General features: G+C 43.1%; 1 protein-coding gene across 1 annotated transcript in view; it reads right to left on the bottom strand.

Annotated features, from left to right (window-relative positions):
* slc22a16 (solute carrier family 22 member 16) overlaps window positions 1–16,398 on the bottom strand; it is a 40,241-nt gene that overhangs the window by 3,979 nt on the left and 19,864 nt on the right. The window contains exons 5-7 of the mRNA XM_048596809.1: window positions 5,494–5,621; window positions 4,724–4,833; window positions 1,190–1,289 (exon numbers count right to left, since the gene is read on the bottom strand). Coding sequence (XP_048452766.1) covers window positions 1,190–1,289; window positions 4,724–4,833; window positions 5,494–5,621 — 338 coding nt within the window. The remainder of the gene's footprint in view (window positions 1–1,189; window positions 1,290–4,723; window positions 4,834–5,493; window positions 5,622–16,398) is intronic.

Raw genomic sequence — 16,398 nt, 5'->3', positions numbered from 1 at the left:
TCCACCTTCCATCCGCCTCCCCCTCTCTATTTATTTCAGAATCCCCTTCCCCTCCCCATTTCTGAAGAAGGGTCCAGGCCCGAAACGTCAGCTTTCCTGCTCCTCTGATGCTGCCTGGCCTGCTGTGTTCATCCAGCTCTACACCTTGGTACGGCAATAGGATATTTGGCTTTGTAAGCCCAAATTCACACAGTGTGAGTTTAAATATATTAATTCAAATCATTTCTAATCAAATGGACAGGCTAGTCCAGTTTGCAGGTGACACCAAAATTGGTGGCGTACTGGACAGTGAAGAAGATTATTTCAGAGTACAACGGGACCTTGATCACATGGACCAATGGGCTGAGGAGTGGCAGATGGAGTTTAATTTAGATAAATGTGAGGTGTTACGCTGTGGCAAGGCAAACCAGGGCAGGACTTAAACAGTTAATGGTAGGACCGTGGGGAGAGTTGCCGAACAAAGGAACCTAGAGATACAGGTGTATAATTCTTTAAACGAGGAGTCACAGGTACACAGTGATGAAGAAGGCATTTGGCATGCTTGCCTTCATTGGTCAGAATATTGAGTACAGGATGTGGGACGTCATGTTGTGGCTGTACAGGATATTGGTGAGGCCACTTTTAGATACTGTGTACAATTCCAGTCACCCTTCTATAAGGAAGACGTTGTTAAACTTGAGAGGGTGCAGAAAAGATTCACAAGGATGTTGCCAGGGCTGGACGGTTTAAGTTATAGGAATAGGCTGGGATTTTTTCCCCCTGGAGCATCGGATGCTGAGGGGTGACCCTTTAGAGGCTTATAAAATCGTGAGGGCATGGATCTGGGAATAGTCAAGATCTTTTTCCCAGGGTAGGGGAGTCCAAAACTAGACAGCATAGGTTTATGATGAGAGGGGAAAAATTTTGAAATGGCCTGAGGGGTAACTTTCTCACGCAAAGTATGGTGCGTGTATGGAATGAGCTGCATAAGAAGTGGTGGAGGCTGGTACAATTACTGCATTTAAAAGGCATCTGGATGGGTACGTGAATAGGAAGTTTTTAGAGGGATATGGGCCAAATGAAATTAGGTCAGTTTAGGATATCTGGTCAGCATGGACGGGTTGGACCGAAGGGTTTGTTTCCGTGTTGTATGACTCTATGACTCTAATTCATTGTACATGAGCTAACCTTCAATTAGGAATTTCATTACCTGTGGTAGAAAGATCCACACTGATGAGAGGAGAACACAAAAAGGTGCCACTGTACTTCCAACCCGAGCCATCATACTTCCAGTACCAACAGCCAACGAACTGAAATAAAGATTTTTTAAACTTACTCAGTAGCCCTTATTAAACATAGAATTATTAAACATAACATTTGGAGCTCACACAGCTTTGATGGTGGCAGTTGGACAGAATTTTTGGGAGCGCGTGCCAAATTTGGCTTGGTTGTTTTAGCAGGTTATCTATGGGATCCGTTATATTTTCCAGTTGTGAAATTGGAAGAACTCCTCAGAATTGGGCATGACATACCATTATTGTGGTCTCTACTTTAATGTGTGATCACCAGGCCTCTGGACTGGCGCTGTTCACCCATTTCCTTTATCCATGTGGACAGACCTTCAGCAAAAAAGCTGTAACTGAATCATAATTCACTCCTTTTTGATATAAAATCTGCACATTACCCTAATTCCAGAGGACCATAGGCTACTCTTTCATTACAGAGAGAAAACCGGCAATGACTTTAACCTGATGTTCACTTATATGAGACAGAGGTGAAGAGAATTTTCACTTCTTTGCAACTTTCTTTTCAAAAGGCGATGGAAGCAGAATCCTTGAACACTTTTAAGGCAGAGGTAGATAGACATAAGCAAGGGAATGGAAGATAAATGGAGACTGGCAGGAATTTGGTGCTTTAAGATCAGCCATGATCTTATTGAATATAGGAGAAGATCTGAGGGGCAGAGTGGCCTATACTACCTAATTTGTCTGTTCATATATACTCTGAAATTAGATGTAATGTCAAGGTCCTCTTGTGGGGAAGGTGTTAGAATTAATCATGAAAAGATCACAGTTAGACACTTCGAAAAATTCAAGGTGGCAAATCAACATGAAAGCTTTTGTGAAAGGACCATCGTATTTAATCAATTTATTGAAGCTCTTTGAAGGGCTAACATAAACTGTGGACAAAGAAGAGCCTGTTATCAATGGATTTCCATAAGGTATTTGACAAAGTGCTACATAAAAGGTTATTGTGCAAAGTAAATGCACCTCGTGTAGGTGTAGCATATTACTATGGATAGACATTTAGCTGGCTGGTAAAAAATAGAGAATATGCATAAGTAAATCTTCTACTGATTTCGCAGTATGTGGACTCCTGCAGTGGCCTCAGGTTTTTGCAATTTATATCAATGACTTAGTTGAAGGGAATGAAATCATGGAGCCATATTTGCAGATGACACAGAGATAGTAAGGTATGCAATGAAGAGGACTTCAGGATGTTGTAGACCAACATAGATAAGTTGAGTGAGTAAGCAAAAACTTTTCAGATGGAGAATGTGGGAAAACGTGAAATTACTCATTTTGGTAAGAAGAATAATAAAGCAGAATATTATTTAGACAGCGAAAGCCAGCAGAATCATAAGGTGCAAATGTGTTCTAGTGCATTAGTCTCAAAATGTTAATATGCATATCTAGGGAACAATCAAGGGGGCTAATGGAATGCTATCCTTTACTACAAGAGAAACTGGAAAGTGAGGATGTTCTGCTTCAGTTATACTTATTCTTCATTGGTGAGACCACAGATGTGTGCAATTTGGTGTCCTTATTAAGGAAGGATGTAAATGCATTAGAGATGTTTCACAGCAGGCTTACAGAATGGTACGTGGAATAAGTGGCTTGCCTTAGAAGAAAAGGTTGGACCAACTTGGCTTGTTTTCACTGACATTTAAAAGTGTGAGGGATGTTTTGATTGAAATATACACAGATCCTGAATGGTCTTGACAAGGTGTACATGGAAAGGATGCTTCGTCTTGAGGGCAAGTCCAGAGCTAGAGGCACTGTTTCAAAATTAGGGGTCGCCTTTCTTGAACAGAGTTGAGGAGAATTTTTTCCCCTCAGTGGGTTGTGTAACTTTGAACTCTGTCTCAGTGGAGTGGAGGTGGAGTTATTGAATATTTTTAAGGTGGGAAGTAGATGGATTTTTGTTAGGCTGGGAAATCAAAGGTTATTGGGAGTAGATGGAAATGTGGAATTCGAATCACAAACGGATCAGCCACGATGTTCTTGAATATCGAGAGGCTCGAGGGGCTAAATGGCCTGGTTCTGCTCCTAACTCACCTGTTTGTATGTGAGGTGTTCTTCAATGAGCACATGAATCTCAGTAACCTGCCTGGAGAATTGCAATGCTGGTTCTCTGATGTCTCAGGTTAGCTTCACCTTTAGCAATAGCTCATATGTTGAGGGTATAACCCATATTGCCATTCCTGCCTCTTGTCCCCCTCCTCATGAACAGGGGTCTGCCTTATCTGTGGATGATATTGTCCCTCATTGTCAGCAGACACAAAATCTGAAAGTCGTGCTCCCATTACCAGCTGTTGCCTTTCTCGTGCTTAGCTGGACTCCCAGGAATGGTTGGAAGCCTTCCTTCTCCTCTCTGTCCCCATGATGTTGGTAGGGTGGCATCAGAGTCTGTTTTGACTACTCTTTCCATAGCCTGTGCTCCCTGATGGAGGTGTGGGCCAATGGGTGAGTTCCTCTCTAACCCATGCTGCCTTTCATGGAAGCACTTCCATTTCAGGGTGAGTTAGAACCATGACTTTTTCCCCACTATGTTATCAATTCCATGCAACTAGTCTGCTCCTGAGTAAGCCTGCAATCTATGAGCTCACATTAAAATTCCGAATGAGCCTTTACAAGCTGTCTTTGGTCTTCTTGACCAGCTCAGTTGAAATTATTGCTGAATTTTTTTTTGGGTCTCTTTCGACAGTCTTCCACTGATCTGATGAAACTTTCTGGCAACGGGAAACTCTCTTTTCAGCCAGCATTGCTTTTTTGAGCCTACTTACCTACTCACTCTGCTGTCCCAGTGGAACCTAAACACCCTGCTTTACATGTTAGTTACAAAGAGAGGTGTATCTGGAGTTGTGTATAAAATGGAGTCTGGCAGTAAAATTCACAAACCATCTCTGGTTGATTAGATTTCTTATTTTTGGTTGAACATTACATTGTCCAGTTCTGAAGAATGGTCACTTGTACTCGAAACGTTAACATTGCATTCTCTTCACAGATGCTTCCAGAGTTTCTCTAGCAACTTTGGTTTTTGTTTGTTTCAGATCTCCAACATATGCAGCTCTTTGTTTTATTTTTATATTGGCTGCTAGGATAAGATGGGGCGAGGAACCACAGAGCAGTACCAAAGTCAATGCCTTTGCAAAGCAGAAAATAAACCATTGATGCCTCTTTATAGAGCTTTGAAGGGATGAGGGAAAATACAAGGACTGTGTTGTCAAAGGTAGATAGCCATCAGAAATAAAACATCATCTTTATATTACACAGTTTATTAATTTTGATTTCTGAAGCAATGACTGAATCGCTGTCAAAAACAGTTTGCATTCCATCTAAAACTTTTAACGTAGCTTTTGGCATGATAAATAGTGTAGTTTCATACAATAAACTGCTACACACAACTGTATTTGTTGTGTGAAATAACCCAAAGCAGTTGGAGTCCAGTTTGTGCCACTCACCGTATTATAGTTGGGTACAGCTCAGCAGTGTACAGGTATATCAATCCAAATGCCACAGCTATTGCAAACTTTCCAATCATGCTCACAGCGATTGACAGGGCCTTAATGTCCTAGATAAGTAGGGAAAAAAAACTACTCAGTATGACTTCCCCAACACATTTCACTCTGAAACTACTTTCTATTCTAGCAACTTCCTCATCTCGGCCATGCTACATCGGAAGGTCAGATAAATATTCACAAATGAGGAAGAGATTCAGAGGGTGCACTGTCATTCGAGTCACTCTCATTCTCTGTTTAGAAGCCACTGCACCAATGTCAACATCCGGAGTCAGATTCACTGCGCTCTTGGAAATCCGCAAGGACAGAAAAATAAGTTCAGAGCAAAAGGTACATTAGGCATGGAGATGAATGAGGCTGACCAAGCCTGTTACACTGTTACACCTCATCTGTTAGTCAAATGAAGATGGACTTTGGTTCAGGTTTATATTAACAAGCAAGAACAGGTATCAAGGCAAGCCTTAAAAAATACTGAAGATGTGAATCAATTCCAGAAATGAGTTGAACCGAATAATTCAGCTGGACGCTGGTGAGTAAATGGGAGAAATTGGTTAGTGGGGGTTTATGATCTAAATTTAATTGTCCTAATGTTAGTTTTAAACTAAAAGGAAACACTGTGTTGAATTTCTCTTCTTCAAACTGTTGCTTTCTGTCAAAGTTAAAAGTTTTAGTCCTAGAATATCTTGAGGATAAAAATGATCTTAGAAGCTCACCTGGGGAATCACCATGCTGAGAAAACATGCCACACCAGTCAGGAACAGGGATGGTGCCAAAGTATTCCTTCTTCCCAATTTGTCCATTACAAAACAAGCAACAATATAGGAAGGAATTTCCACTGCACCTGTCAACGAATACATAGTCATAAATAGTGTATCTGGTGGGAACTAGAGAAGTTCTTCAATAAGTCCACACAAAAGTTCTTTTATGAAAAAAAATTCTGTCTCTACCTTTCTTGATCTGCCTGGCTCACATGATACCCTGAGGTTAAAGAGAATACTCTAGATTGATCCTTTCCTGTGGAAATGTCCCAAAGTAGTTAAGATTTGTTTCCTTTTTACAAAGGATTGCACGGCCACACATTTAGTGCAAAGGTTAAGATTTTTCAGTGTTAACTTTATATTCAAACATTGATTCAGATAAATTCACCAATTATGTTCAAATAAATAGTGTCAATGAATTTATTTGGAGCTGACAGGGATGATTGATACAAACACATAATAAATATTTTGATTTTTGCTTAAGAGAGCCAGTTTTGTTAATTATTTGATGCCAAGATAAATCTTTGACAAGACAAATAAATTCTGTCCTGACCACATTGCGTGAATGAATTTCAAAAAATGACCTTCCTTTCCTCAGCACAGATTCATAAGCTATTTTAACAATATTTAAATTGTTTGCAAAAGCAAGAAAGCTGGAATGTAGGAGTTACTTTGAACAGTTATGCATAATGAAACAAGGTGTACATGAGACAGCCAACAAATGAACAACTTTTGTGTTATATTTCATGAATTGTTTTAGTTCTGTGGTCCAGCTGCTAAATTGCAAATGGAATCAGAGCCTGTAAATGTAATATATTGGGCTGAAGCTTACCAGAAATCGGTTAAGTGTCATTTTTCTTGCACCTGATGGAGGGCTTCTCATGCTATTGCCCCAGAGTTGCCTCAATAACCATGTACCATGCCCCTATGGTTCCCCACTCATCCAGGTCTCCAATTCGCTGGAAGTACAAGTTCCAGGAATCATGGGTGGGTGCCATGCTTAAAGCCCAGCTCTGCACCTGGTCAAATATTGGCAGTCTGGTGTTGTCCTTCGCCATGAACATGACAGGACAGCAACCACAAACCAATTCTCAGGGCACATAGGTGGTACAGCTAACAATCCCTCACACTGTGCTAAATGGGACACACTTCACACAGATCTAGCAACTCAAGACTGGGCATCCATGAGGTGCTGTGGGCCATCAACAGCAGCAGAATTGTACTCCAACACAATCTGTAACTTCGTGGCCCGGCATATCCCCCACTCAACCATTACCATCAAGCCAGGGGATCAACCCTGGTTCAATGAAGAGTGCAGGAGGGCATGCCAGGAGCAGCACCAGGCATACCTGAAGATGAGGTGTCAACTTGGTAAAGCCACCAAACAGGATGACTTGCCAAAGAGTGAAAGCAGCAAGTGATAGACAGAGCAAAGCAATCCCACAACCAACGGATCAGTCCTGCCACATCCAGTCGTGAATGGTGGTAGACAATTAAACAACTCACTGGAGGAGGCGGCTCCACAAATATCCCCATCCTCAATGATGGAAGAGCCCAGCACATCAGTGCAAAAGATAAGGCTGAAGTGCCGAATGGATGATCCATGTCGGCCTCCTCCAGTGGTCCCCAGCATTACAGATACCAGTCTTCAGCCAATTCGATTCACTCCACGTGATATCAAGAAATGGTTGGAGACACTGGATACTGCAAAGGTACGGGCCCTGACAACATTCCGGCAATAGTACTGAAGACGTGTGCTTCAGAACTTGCAGCTCCCTTAGCCAAGCTGTTCCAGTACAGTTACAACACTGGTATCTACCTGACAATGTGGAAAATTGCCCAAGTATGTCCTGTACGTAAAAAGCAGGACAAATCCAACCCGGCCAATTACCGCCCCATCAGTCTCCTCTCGATCATTGTAAAGTGATGGAAGGTGTCATCAACAGTGCTATCAAGTAGCACCTGCTCAGCAATACCCTGCTCAGTGATGCCCAGTTTGGGTTCTGCCAGGGCCACTCAGCTCCTGACCTCATTGCAGCCTTGGTTCAAACATGGACAAAGGAGCTGAATTCCAGAGGTGAGGCGAGAGTGACAGCCCTTGATATCAAGGCTGCATTCGACCGAGTGTGGCATCAAGGAGTCCTGGCAAAACTGGAATTAATGGATATCAAGGGGCAAACGCTCCGGTGATTGGAGTCATACCTGACACATAGGAAGATGGTTGTGGTTGTGGGAGGTCAATCATCTCAGCTCCAGGACATCTCTGCAGGAGTTCCTCAGCGTAGTGTCCTAGGTCCAACCATCTTCAGCTGCTTCATCAATGATCTTCCCTCCATCATAAGGTCAGAAGTGGGGATGTTCGCCGATGATTGCACAATGTTCAGCACCATTCGCGACTCGTCAGATACTGAAGCATGCCATGTTCACATGCAACAAGATCTGGACAATATGCAGGCTTGGGCTGATAAATGGCAAGTGACATTTGCACCTCACAAATGCCAGGCTATGACCATCACCAATAAGAGACAATCTAACCACCACCCCTTGACATTCGATGGTGTTACCATCACTGAATCTCCCACTATCAACATCCTAAAGGGTTATCATTGACCAGAAACTTGACTGAACTCACCACATAAACACAGTGGCTACAAGAGCAGGTCAGAAGCTAGGAATACTGCGGCAAGTAACTCACCTCCTGACTCCTCAAAGCCTATCCACCATCTACAAGGCACAAGTCAGGAGTGTGATGGAATACTCCCCACTTGCCTGGATGAGTGCAGCCCTAACAACACTCAAGAAGCTTGACACCATCCAGGGCAAAGCAGCCCGCTTGATTGGCACTACACCCACAAGCATCCACTCCATCCACCACCAACGCTCAGTAGCAGCAGTGCGTACTATCTACAAGATGCACTGCAGAAACTCACCAAAGATCCTCAGACAGCACCTTCCAAACCCATGACCACATCCGTCTAGAAGGACAAGGGCAACACATGGTGGTGGAACACCACCACCTCCAAGTTCCCCTCCAAGTCACTCGCCATCCTGACTTGGAAATATATCGCCGCTCCTTCACTGTCGCTGGGTCAAAATCCTGGCATTCCCTCCCTAATAACATTGTGGGTCAACCCATAGCAGGAGGACTGCAGCGGTTCAAGAAGGCAGCTCACCACCACCTTCTCAAGGGCAACTAGGGATGGGCAAGAAATGCTGGCCAGCCAGCGACGCCCACATCCCACAAATTGAATAAAAAAACACGTATAACTGCATCCCAACATTACAACCCTCTCTAAATGCTACTCTTTCTGAAATGTCTATTCTACCTTAGCATCTTATCATTGCTTTAATGTATACCCATCACATACAGGGAAGACTTCAACAATCACTTTTGAAGGATTCATTTTTATTCACCAACAGCAAAAGTGAACAAAGCAACAGAAGCTGAACTTGTTTCTGGGATCAGAAATGATCGGTTTCCTCATGAGTACCAATGAATTTACAGTCAATGAATGACCACTGCACCCAACTCTCATCTACTAGAGCAACGGGTGTCAGTTCAGTTCTGTTTGGCTCCTTGTGCTTAAGACTGCTTCACTCTCTCGTGCAGAAGGTGATGTTCCTCCTGCTCAATGTCCTCATCTTTCTTCTCAGGAGACTGCTCACCCAGCACTTCAACATCCCTAACAACACCTCTTTAGCTGCTGCATTTGTGCAGAGCACAGTACAGAGCATAGCATGCTGGGATTAAGGTGGCACATTCTGTCCAGACAGCACTGCAAGGATCTGTCAGACTTAACCATCAGAACTTATCTTCAGCAGGTTTATTGTTTGCTTCACCATGGCCCTGGCTGAAGAATAGGCAGCATTGTATCTTTATTCTGTCTCAGTCAGAGGGTTACATAATGGACACATCAGATATGTTTGCAGAGGGAACACCACCTGTGACCATCCTTGTAAGGTATCTTGCCCCACAAATGCAATAGAAACATTGAAGGTCTCCAGGACGTAGGCACCATGGCTCCAAGGAAACCTGTTGCATACTTCCAAAGTGTCAGAATGATGCTCACTGGTGACTTGCATATTGATGGAATGGAACCCTTTTCTAATGATGAACGCAGTTGTGTTATGATACGACCCTTCCAGTGCAGAATGTGCAGTTTCTTGCTCCCTGTACCAGTGAGAAACCTGTCATGTTGCTAAATCCTATTGCTTGGGCTGCAAGACTGACCTTGTCACAGGGAAATGAGATGGATTGGTATAATCTGACACAAATGGCATTGGTCACAGCCTTTGTACATTTGTAGATGGAGAATTGAGAGATCCCACATAGGTTCCTAGTGGCTCCTTGCAAGGATCAGTTTCATAGAAGTTCAACACAGCTGTCACCTTGACAGCCACTGGGTAGGGCACCCACTGCATCACGAGGGGTTCTGCTCCAGAGGTTGGTGTAAATCTGTGACAGTGTCCCGGGATATCCTCATCTACGCTGACAATATACCTGGCTCATTCAGAGGGAATGTCGAGGACAGAGGATTCTGGGCCTCCAGTATCTCCTGCACATCCTGAGGGGAACTTTAGCTGTGCCCTCTTCATGTGCAAGCTGTTCAGTAACCCTTTGTAGGGTGTGAAGGGTCTAGGCCCGAAACGTCAGCCTCTCTGCTCCTATGATGCTGCTTGGCCTGCTGTGTTCATCCAGCCCTGCACCTTGTTGTCTCGGATTCTCCAGCATCTGCAGTTCCTACTATCTTTGTAGGGTGTTGTTGTTCATGGGTTAAGTTGCATCTTTGTTCCTCTTCCATTTCTCTGTGCCTTTGCTACACGACAGCAACAGAAACCATAACCTCTGCTAGGGTTGGAGCCATCATTCACAATTTCAATGAGCCTGTGTGGGAACCTAAGGAATAGAATAATTCCTTGGCAATGTGAGTAGTCAGGATTCATATCACTCACAAATAACATCATAGAATCCCCCAGAGAGTGGGGCATGGAGCACTCTGACAAGCATGGAATGTTTCTACATAGACCGACTGATGAATGCAGCACCAGTCACATCGCCAAGAGACATGAAGTGTTGCATGAGGACGGAGATCTTTGTGCTCCCAGCTCCATGTCACCCAAGAAGGGCATCATTGCTTGTCGGAGCATCGTGCAGAACACTCACAGTCCACAGGATGTCAGTTCATACCGTTGTGTAGCCTTTGATATCTTCCATTTAGCTTTGTGTTTCTGCTTCACAGAGAGGACTATTGCTTGTGACCAACATTTGCATACCACCCAGTTGGACACTGCAAGCGTGATGCTATGGTAACATATGACTTCAGCCTCTACTCTGTAAGTACATGATCAGTGCAATTGTTTCCATCGTTCAGAAAATAAAACACAGGCACTGCCCACTTTGGGAGTGGATGCAGTTATTTTCTGTTCATGGGTTTGTTTAATTTAGGATTTGAATGTGTATAAAAGGCAGTACAGGTCATACTTGGAATAATGAGTTCCAGTCTCAGCCTGGTAATCAAGCCCACCCTCCCTCCCCAAAACTTCTATGTCTCTATCAATGCTGATCTCTCATGTTTCCTAACACCACCGAGTTACAGCTGAGGCCTCCATCTTTAATCCTTGAGCTTTGTACCAGTTTTATCCTGCCCACCATTGTGCTTCACATCCCCTTTCCCGTTGTGTGTCACCACGGTAGCAACTGCTTTTAGCACCCTCCCTCCTGCAGTGTCCCATGTCCTTTCTCTTCCCCTTACATCTCAAATTTCCCCCTTTCACCATTCTGGTCCCCTCTGCATCCCAGGTTGCTGCCTGCAATCCCAGTGTTGAATTCCCCAATTACCCTCCCACTGCAGTGACCCCTGAAAACCCCTCTTGACTTTCATTACATTCACTGTCAGGTTAGACTGGGGCCCAGCTCCCTGACCGAATCGGGAGGACAGCCCTAATGGATGACTGACTGCACCCCTGACCAATCTCTGGGTAGCTCCCCTGACTGTTAGCACTAGACCTACAGGACTGACCATGGGACACTTCCCAGATTGTAGCAAAAGCCTATGACCGTGAAGGCCACAAGCAGACAACTGTCTGTGCTCAAGCCCCTGGACTGGGATTGGACAATGCCATCGACTAAGTGTGCCTGGACCCTCTGACTGACAGCAGTTCACTTTGACTTGACTGAGGACTATTCCCTTTTGGTTTTAAGACACGGCCACCTGGTTGATCACATGCAGTGTGTTTGCCACTCAGACTGCTGGCTCATAGTGTAGGTGTGAGATTGATATTGCACAGTGATATACAGCAATACGACTGCTGACATGCATGACCAGCTGCCTGGCTTTGTATCTGTGCTAAAAGGCATAGCAAGACAAAGTACTGTGAGCCCTTGGGTTGTGGCTAAAGGGCAACTCAAGAAAGTAGGCACAAAGTGATTGTGCACAAACAGAATCAGCAATGCTCCCTGAGCTGTACACTGGCGGAATCTATGAGATGGTAGCTCATTCCTCCATGCAAGGAGTCCTTGCAGCAACATTACAATGCAAGGTGCTGGTACACTCCAAAGTGAGCCACTAAAGTGCAGAACTGCATTGTAAGTGGATTAGAGACGTACCAAGATGATGTGATAAGACTGTTGTGTGTTGGATGCCAAGATCCGTGGAGGTGAGGTATGCGCAGTCACTGACCACCTCAGGAATTTTTGGCTTTTAAGTTTCTATCTGGCAGATTGGAGATCGAGAAACCATGTATTAATCAGGCAAAATTAAATAGAAGCACACAAATTCATGCAAATAAGCCTCTCGCTGCTCACTTGTGGGAATCTCATCTCATCTGTTGAAAATGGGGTCTTGTGGCTCTCAAAGTTGAGAAAATCAGACATTTCACCCAATTTTCACAACTCTCTTTCCAAAGCCCATGTTGTTCAGTGGCTGGGAAAATTCCACCCAATGTATTTGTAAATAGTTCCTGAAAATCTGACAACCAACTGACAATGACAGAGCAAGAACCCAAAGAACTGTAGATGCTGGAAATCAGAAACAAAAACAGAAATTGCTGGAAAAACTCAGCAGATTGGGCAGCATCTATAGAGACAAAGCAGAGTTAATGTTTCAGGTCCACAGACCCTTCCTCAGAGTTGTTTTAAAGAAAGGTCCCTGGACCTGAAATATTAACTCTGCTTTCTCTCCACAGATGCAGCCAGACCTGCTGAGTTTTTCCAGCAATCTTGACAACGACTAAAGATTATTCTTTAATGTATTGTTAGAATAAAATTTAAATGGCAAACCGGGGGGGGGAGTTCTTTGCTAATAGTCTTTGTATGTGATTTCACCACTTCTGTCTACAGCATGAAAGCATCATTTTTCAGTTCTGAAGAAGTCATATCAGACTCAAAACATGTACTTTTTCTCTCTCCACAGATGCTACCAGACTTGCCAAGCTTCTCCAGCATTTACTGTTTTCATTACATAACACACATTTAATTCATTCATGGGATGTGGGTGTTACTGCTTGGGCCAGTATTTATTGCCATCGCTAATTACCCAGAAAGCAGTTCAGAGTCAACCACATTGTTGTGGGTCTGGAGTTAAATGTAGGTCAGACCAAATAAGAGCAGCAGAGGGTATTAGCGAACTCGATTATTAAATTGGAGAGGGTACAGAAAAGGTTTGCAAGGATTTTACTGGGTCTGGACGGTTTGGGTTATAAGGTCAGGTTGGAAAGGCTGGAATTTTTTTTCTCTGGAGCATAGGAGGTTGAGGGGTGACTTTATACAGGTTTACAAGGTCATGAGGGACATAGATAATATGAACAGCCAAAGTCTATTTCCTAGAATAGGGGTCAAAACTTAGAGGGCATAATTTTACGTGAGAGGAGAAAGATTTAAAAGGGACCTGAGGGGCAACCTTTTCACACACAGAATGGTCCATATGTGGAATGAACTGCCAAACAAAGTGGTAGATGTAGGTACGGTTATAACATTTGAAAGAGATCTGGTCAGATATATGAATAAGAAAGTTTTAGAGGGATATGGACCAAATGTAAGCAAATAGAACGAGCTTGGTTTAGAAAACCTGGTCAGCATGGACCAGTTAGACCGACGGCTGTTTCCGTGCTGTATGATTCTACACCATTAGGCTAGCTAATCTTTTATTCCAGATTTTTTACTGAATTCATCTTCCTCTACCTGCCACAATGAGATTTGAACTCACGATCCCAGAACATTAGTCTGGGGACTGGATTACAAGACTATGATGCGATCACTATGTCACCACCTCCCCTAATGTGGAATGCACAGTGCAAACACAGCGAATAATGTCTTTCAAAGATAACAGGATAAACACTTTGGAAAGAAAACAAAATTGCTGGGATTTGGAGAACAGGATAATGGACATATCATTTAGATGGGAAAGTCTTCCATTGGCCAGCACTCCAACACTTTTTCCATCTCAGCACAAGGAGAAAAATTATAGTCCAGTAGAAGTAAGATGACACTGAAACCAGATTCCACTTTCATTCTCGGTCTTTGCTTGCATTGTAGTGGGATGAAATAAGCTCTAATGATAGGGCCATATGCTACTGGTGCGTGGATGACAGTATAAATTTGACAATATATCTTAATGCAAGGAGTGAGTAAGGAGGCTAAGTAACTTTGAGCATTTTGCATACTAAATGCTAGCACTTGAGACATAACATTTAGATGAACAATTACATGGATTCTATTAGCAAATTTAGATCATAAATACTCTAATCACAGGCAGGGGGAGGGTTATATGCAAAGAGGAATCTGCTGATTGATGCATAAACATAAATGAGTCATCAAACTGTGAAAGCTGCAAATTCACAAGTTCAGAAATAAATCTCTGTAGGAAACCCTAAACAGTGTAACAACTCCCAGAACAGGTGATGTGACGATAGCAGTGAACTGATTGAAGCAAAGTCTAACAGTTTTGACAGCTGTAAGAATCTTGTCATGTCCTCAAACTAGCAAAAGTGAGAACCATTTGTTATATCCCCACTCCCTTTAAATCTTAACCATTTATGCTTCCAAATCCAACTGAGCGAGAAAGAGAGATAAGTTGAAAAATTATTACAGGATCAATGCATATTAAACTGATTCATCCTGGCCTTGTGTTATTATAGATATGTTGAAAATTGGTCTAGGTTGAATTCAGCACAAAACAAATAAATATTGCATCACAACTCTCAGTTATTGATATAGCACCCCTGTAATCTTTCTTCAGTCATGCCTTAAGTGAAATTGCTATAATCAGGCAGTAAATTCCCATATCCATCCATATTTATTGTTCACATTTAAAGGATAAGGCAAGCAAGTTAATAATATGCTTAGATAAAAACAAGTTGACAGGTTTTAAATGCATCCAGTTTAGTCACATCATTAAAAAGGCCTTGCTTTCAAAACAGGAAACAAAATTACAGCAACAAGGTTGTAGGATTGAAAACAAGAGGCATTTGATAAAGAAATGACTGTGAAAAGCAAATCTACTTCCTGAAATATTTCTGACAACAGTGTACATCAACAGTTAAATACCTTGGCAAAATAGTAGCTCACTGGATGGGACTGAATCATTCATGGATGCTGAAGAGCTGGAATCGCTTTGAGTTTCTGAATTCCTATCTTCTATTAGGCAGATAAATCATGGGCACATTTACCATATAAGACAGTAGTTTCAAGAGCAGGACCGAGGCTGGAAATCCTGTAGCAAGTAACTTAGCTCCTGACTCCTCAAAGCCAACATCTCCAATATATAAGTCAGGAGTGTGATAGAATTCTCTTACCTGGATCTGTACTTTTTTTTAAGTTCTTGTAAGGGATATGGGTGTTGCTGCCAAGGCTGGCATTTGTTGCCCATCCTTAGCTGCCCTCGAACTGACTGGCTTTCTCTACCATTTCAGACAGCAGTTAAAACTCAACCACATTGCGTGTGGGTGTGGAGTCATATTCAGGCCAGACTGGCTAAGGATGGCTGATTTCCTTTACCGCTGTGTTACCCTCCAAAGTTACTGTGCAGCAGCATTGTCTGGAAGTGGAAGCCTGCACATGTGTCAGTACATTGTTTGCTATATGCAGAATGCTCCAGGGCAGCACAACCACACAATTTAGAGGGAACGTTGTCCACGTCCCTAGAATATTAACCAGGATCTCTCGACTACTAGAGTTAGAGTCATAGAGATATACAGCACGGAAACAGACCCTTTCATGCCAACCAGATATCCTAAATAAATCTAGTCCCATTTGCCAGCATTTAGCCCATATCCCTCAAAATCTTTTCTATTCATATACCCATCCAGATGCCTTTTAGATGTGGTAATTGTACCAGCCTCCACCACTTCCTCTGGCATTTCATTTCATACATGCACCACTCTCTGCATGAAAAAGTTGCCCCTCAGGTCCATTTAAAATTGTTCCCCTCTCACCTTAAACCTATGCCCTCTGGTTTTGGACTCCCTTACCCCGGGAAATGGACCATGTCTATCTACCCTATCCATGCTCCTCATGGTTTTATAAACCTCCATGAGGTCACTCCTCAGCCACTGACGTTCCAGGGAAAATAGCCCCAGTCTATTCAGCCTCTCCCTACAGCTCAAACCCTCCAAATCTGGCAACATCCTTGTAAATCTTTTCTGAACCCTTTCAAGTTTGACAATATCCTTCCTACAGCTGGAAGACCAGAATTGCATGCAATATTCCAAACATGGCCTATCCTATGTCCTGTACAGGCACAACATGACCTCCCAGCACCTATACACAATGCACTGACCAATAAAGGCAAGCTTACCAAACATGTTCTTCACAATCCTGTCCACCTGGGACTCCACTTTCGAGGAACTATGAACCTGCACTCC

Source organism: Rhincodon typus, chromosome 5, assembly GCF_021869965.1.
Source record: "Rhincodon typus isolate 14 chromosome 5, sRhiTyp1.1, whole genome shotgun sequence".
NCBI lineage: Eukaryota > Metazoa > Chordata > Chondrichthyes > Orectolobiformes > Rhincodontidae > Rhincodon > Rhincodon typus.
The sequence above is the reverse complement of the archived record's forward strand: the minus strand, read 5'-3'. Positions and strand labels throughout refer to the sequence as shown.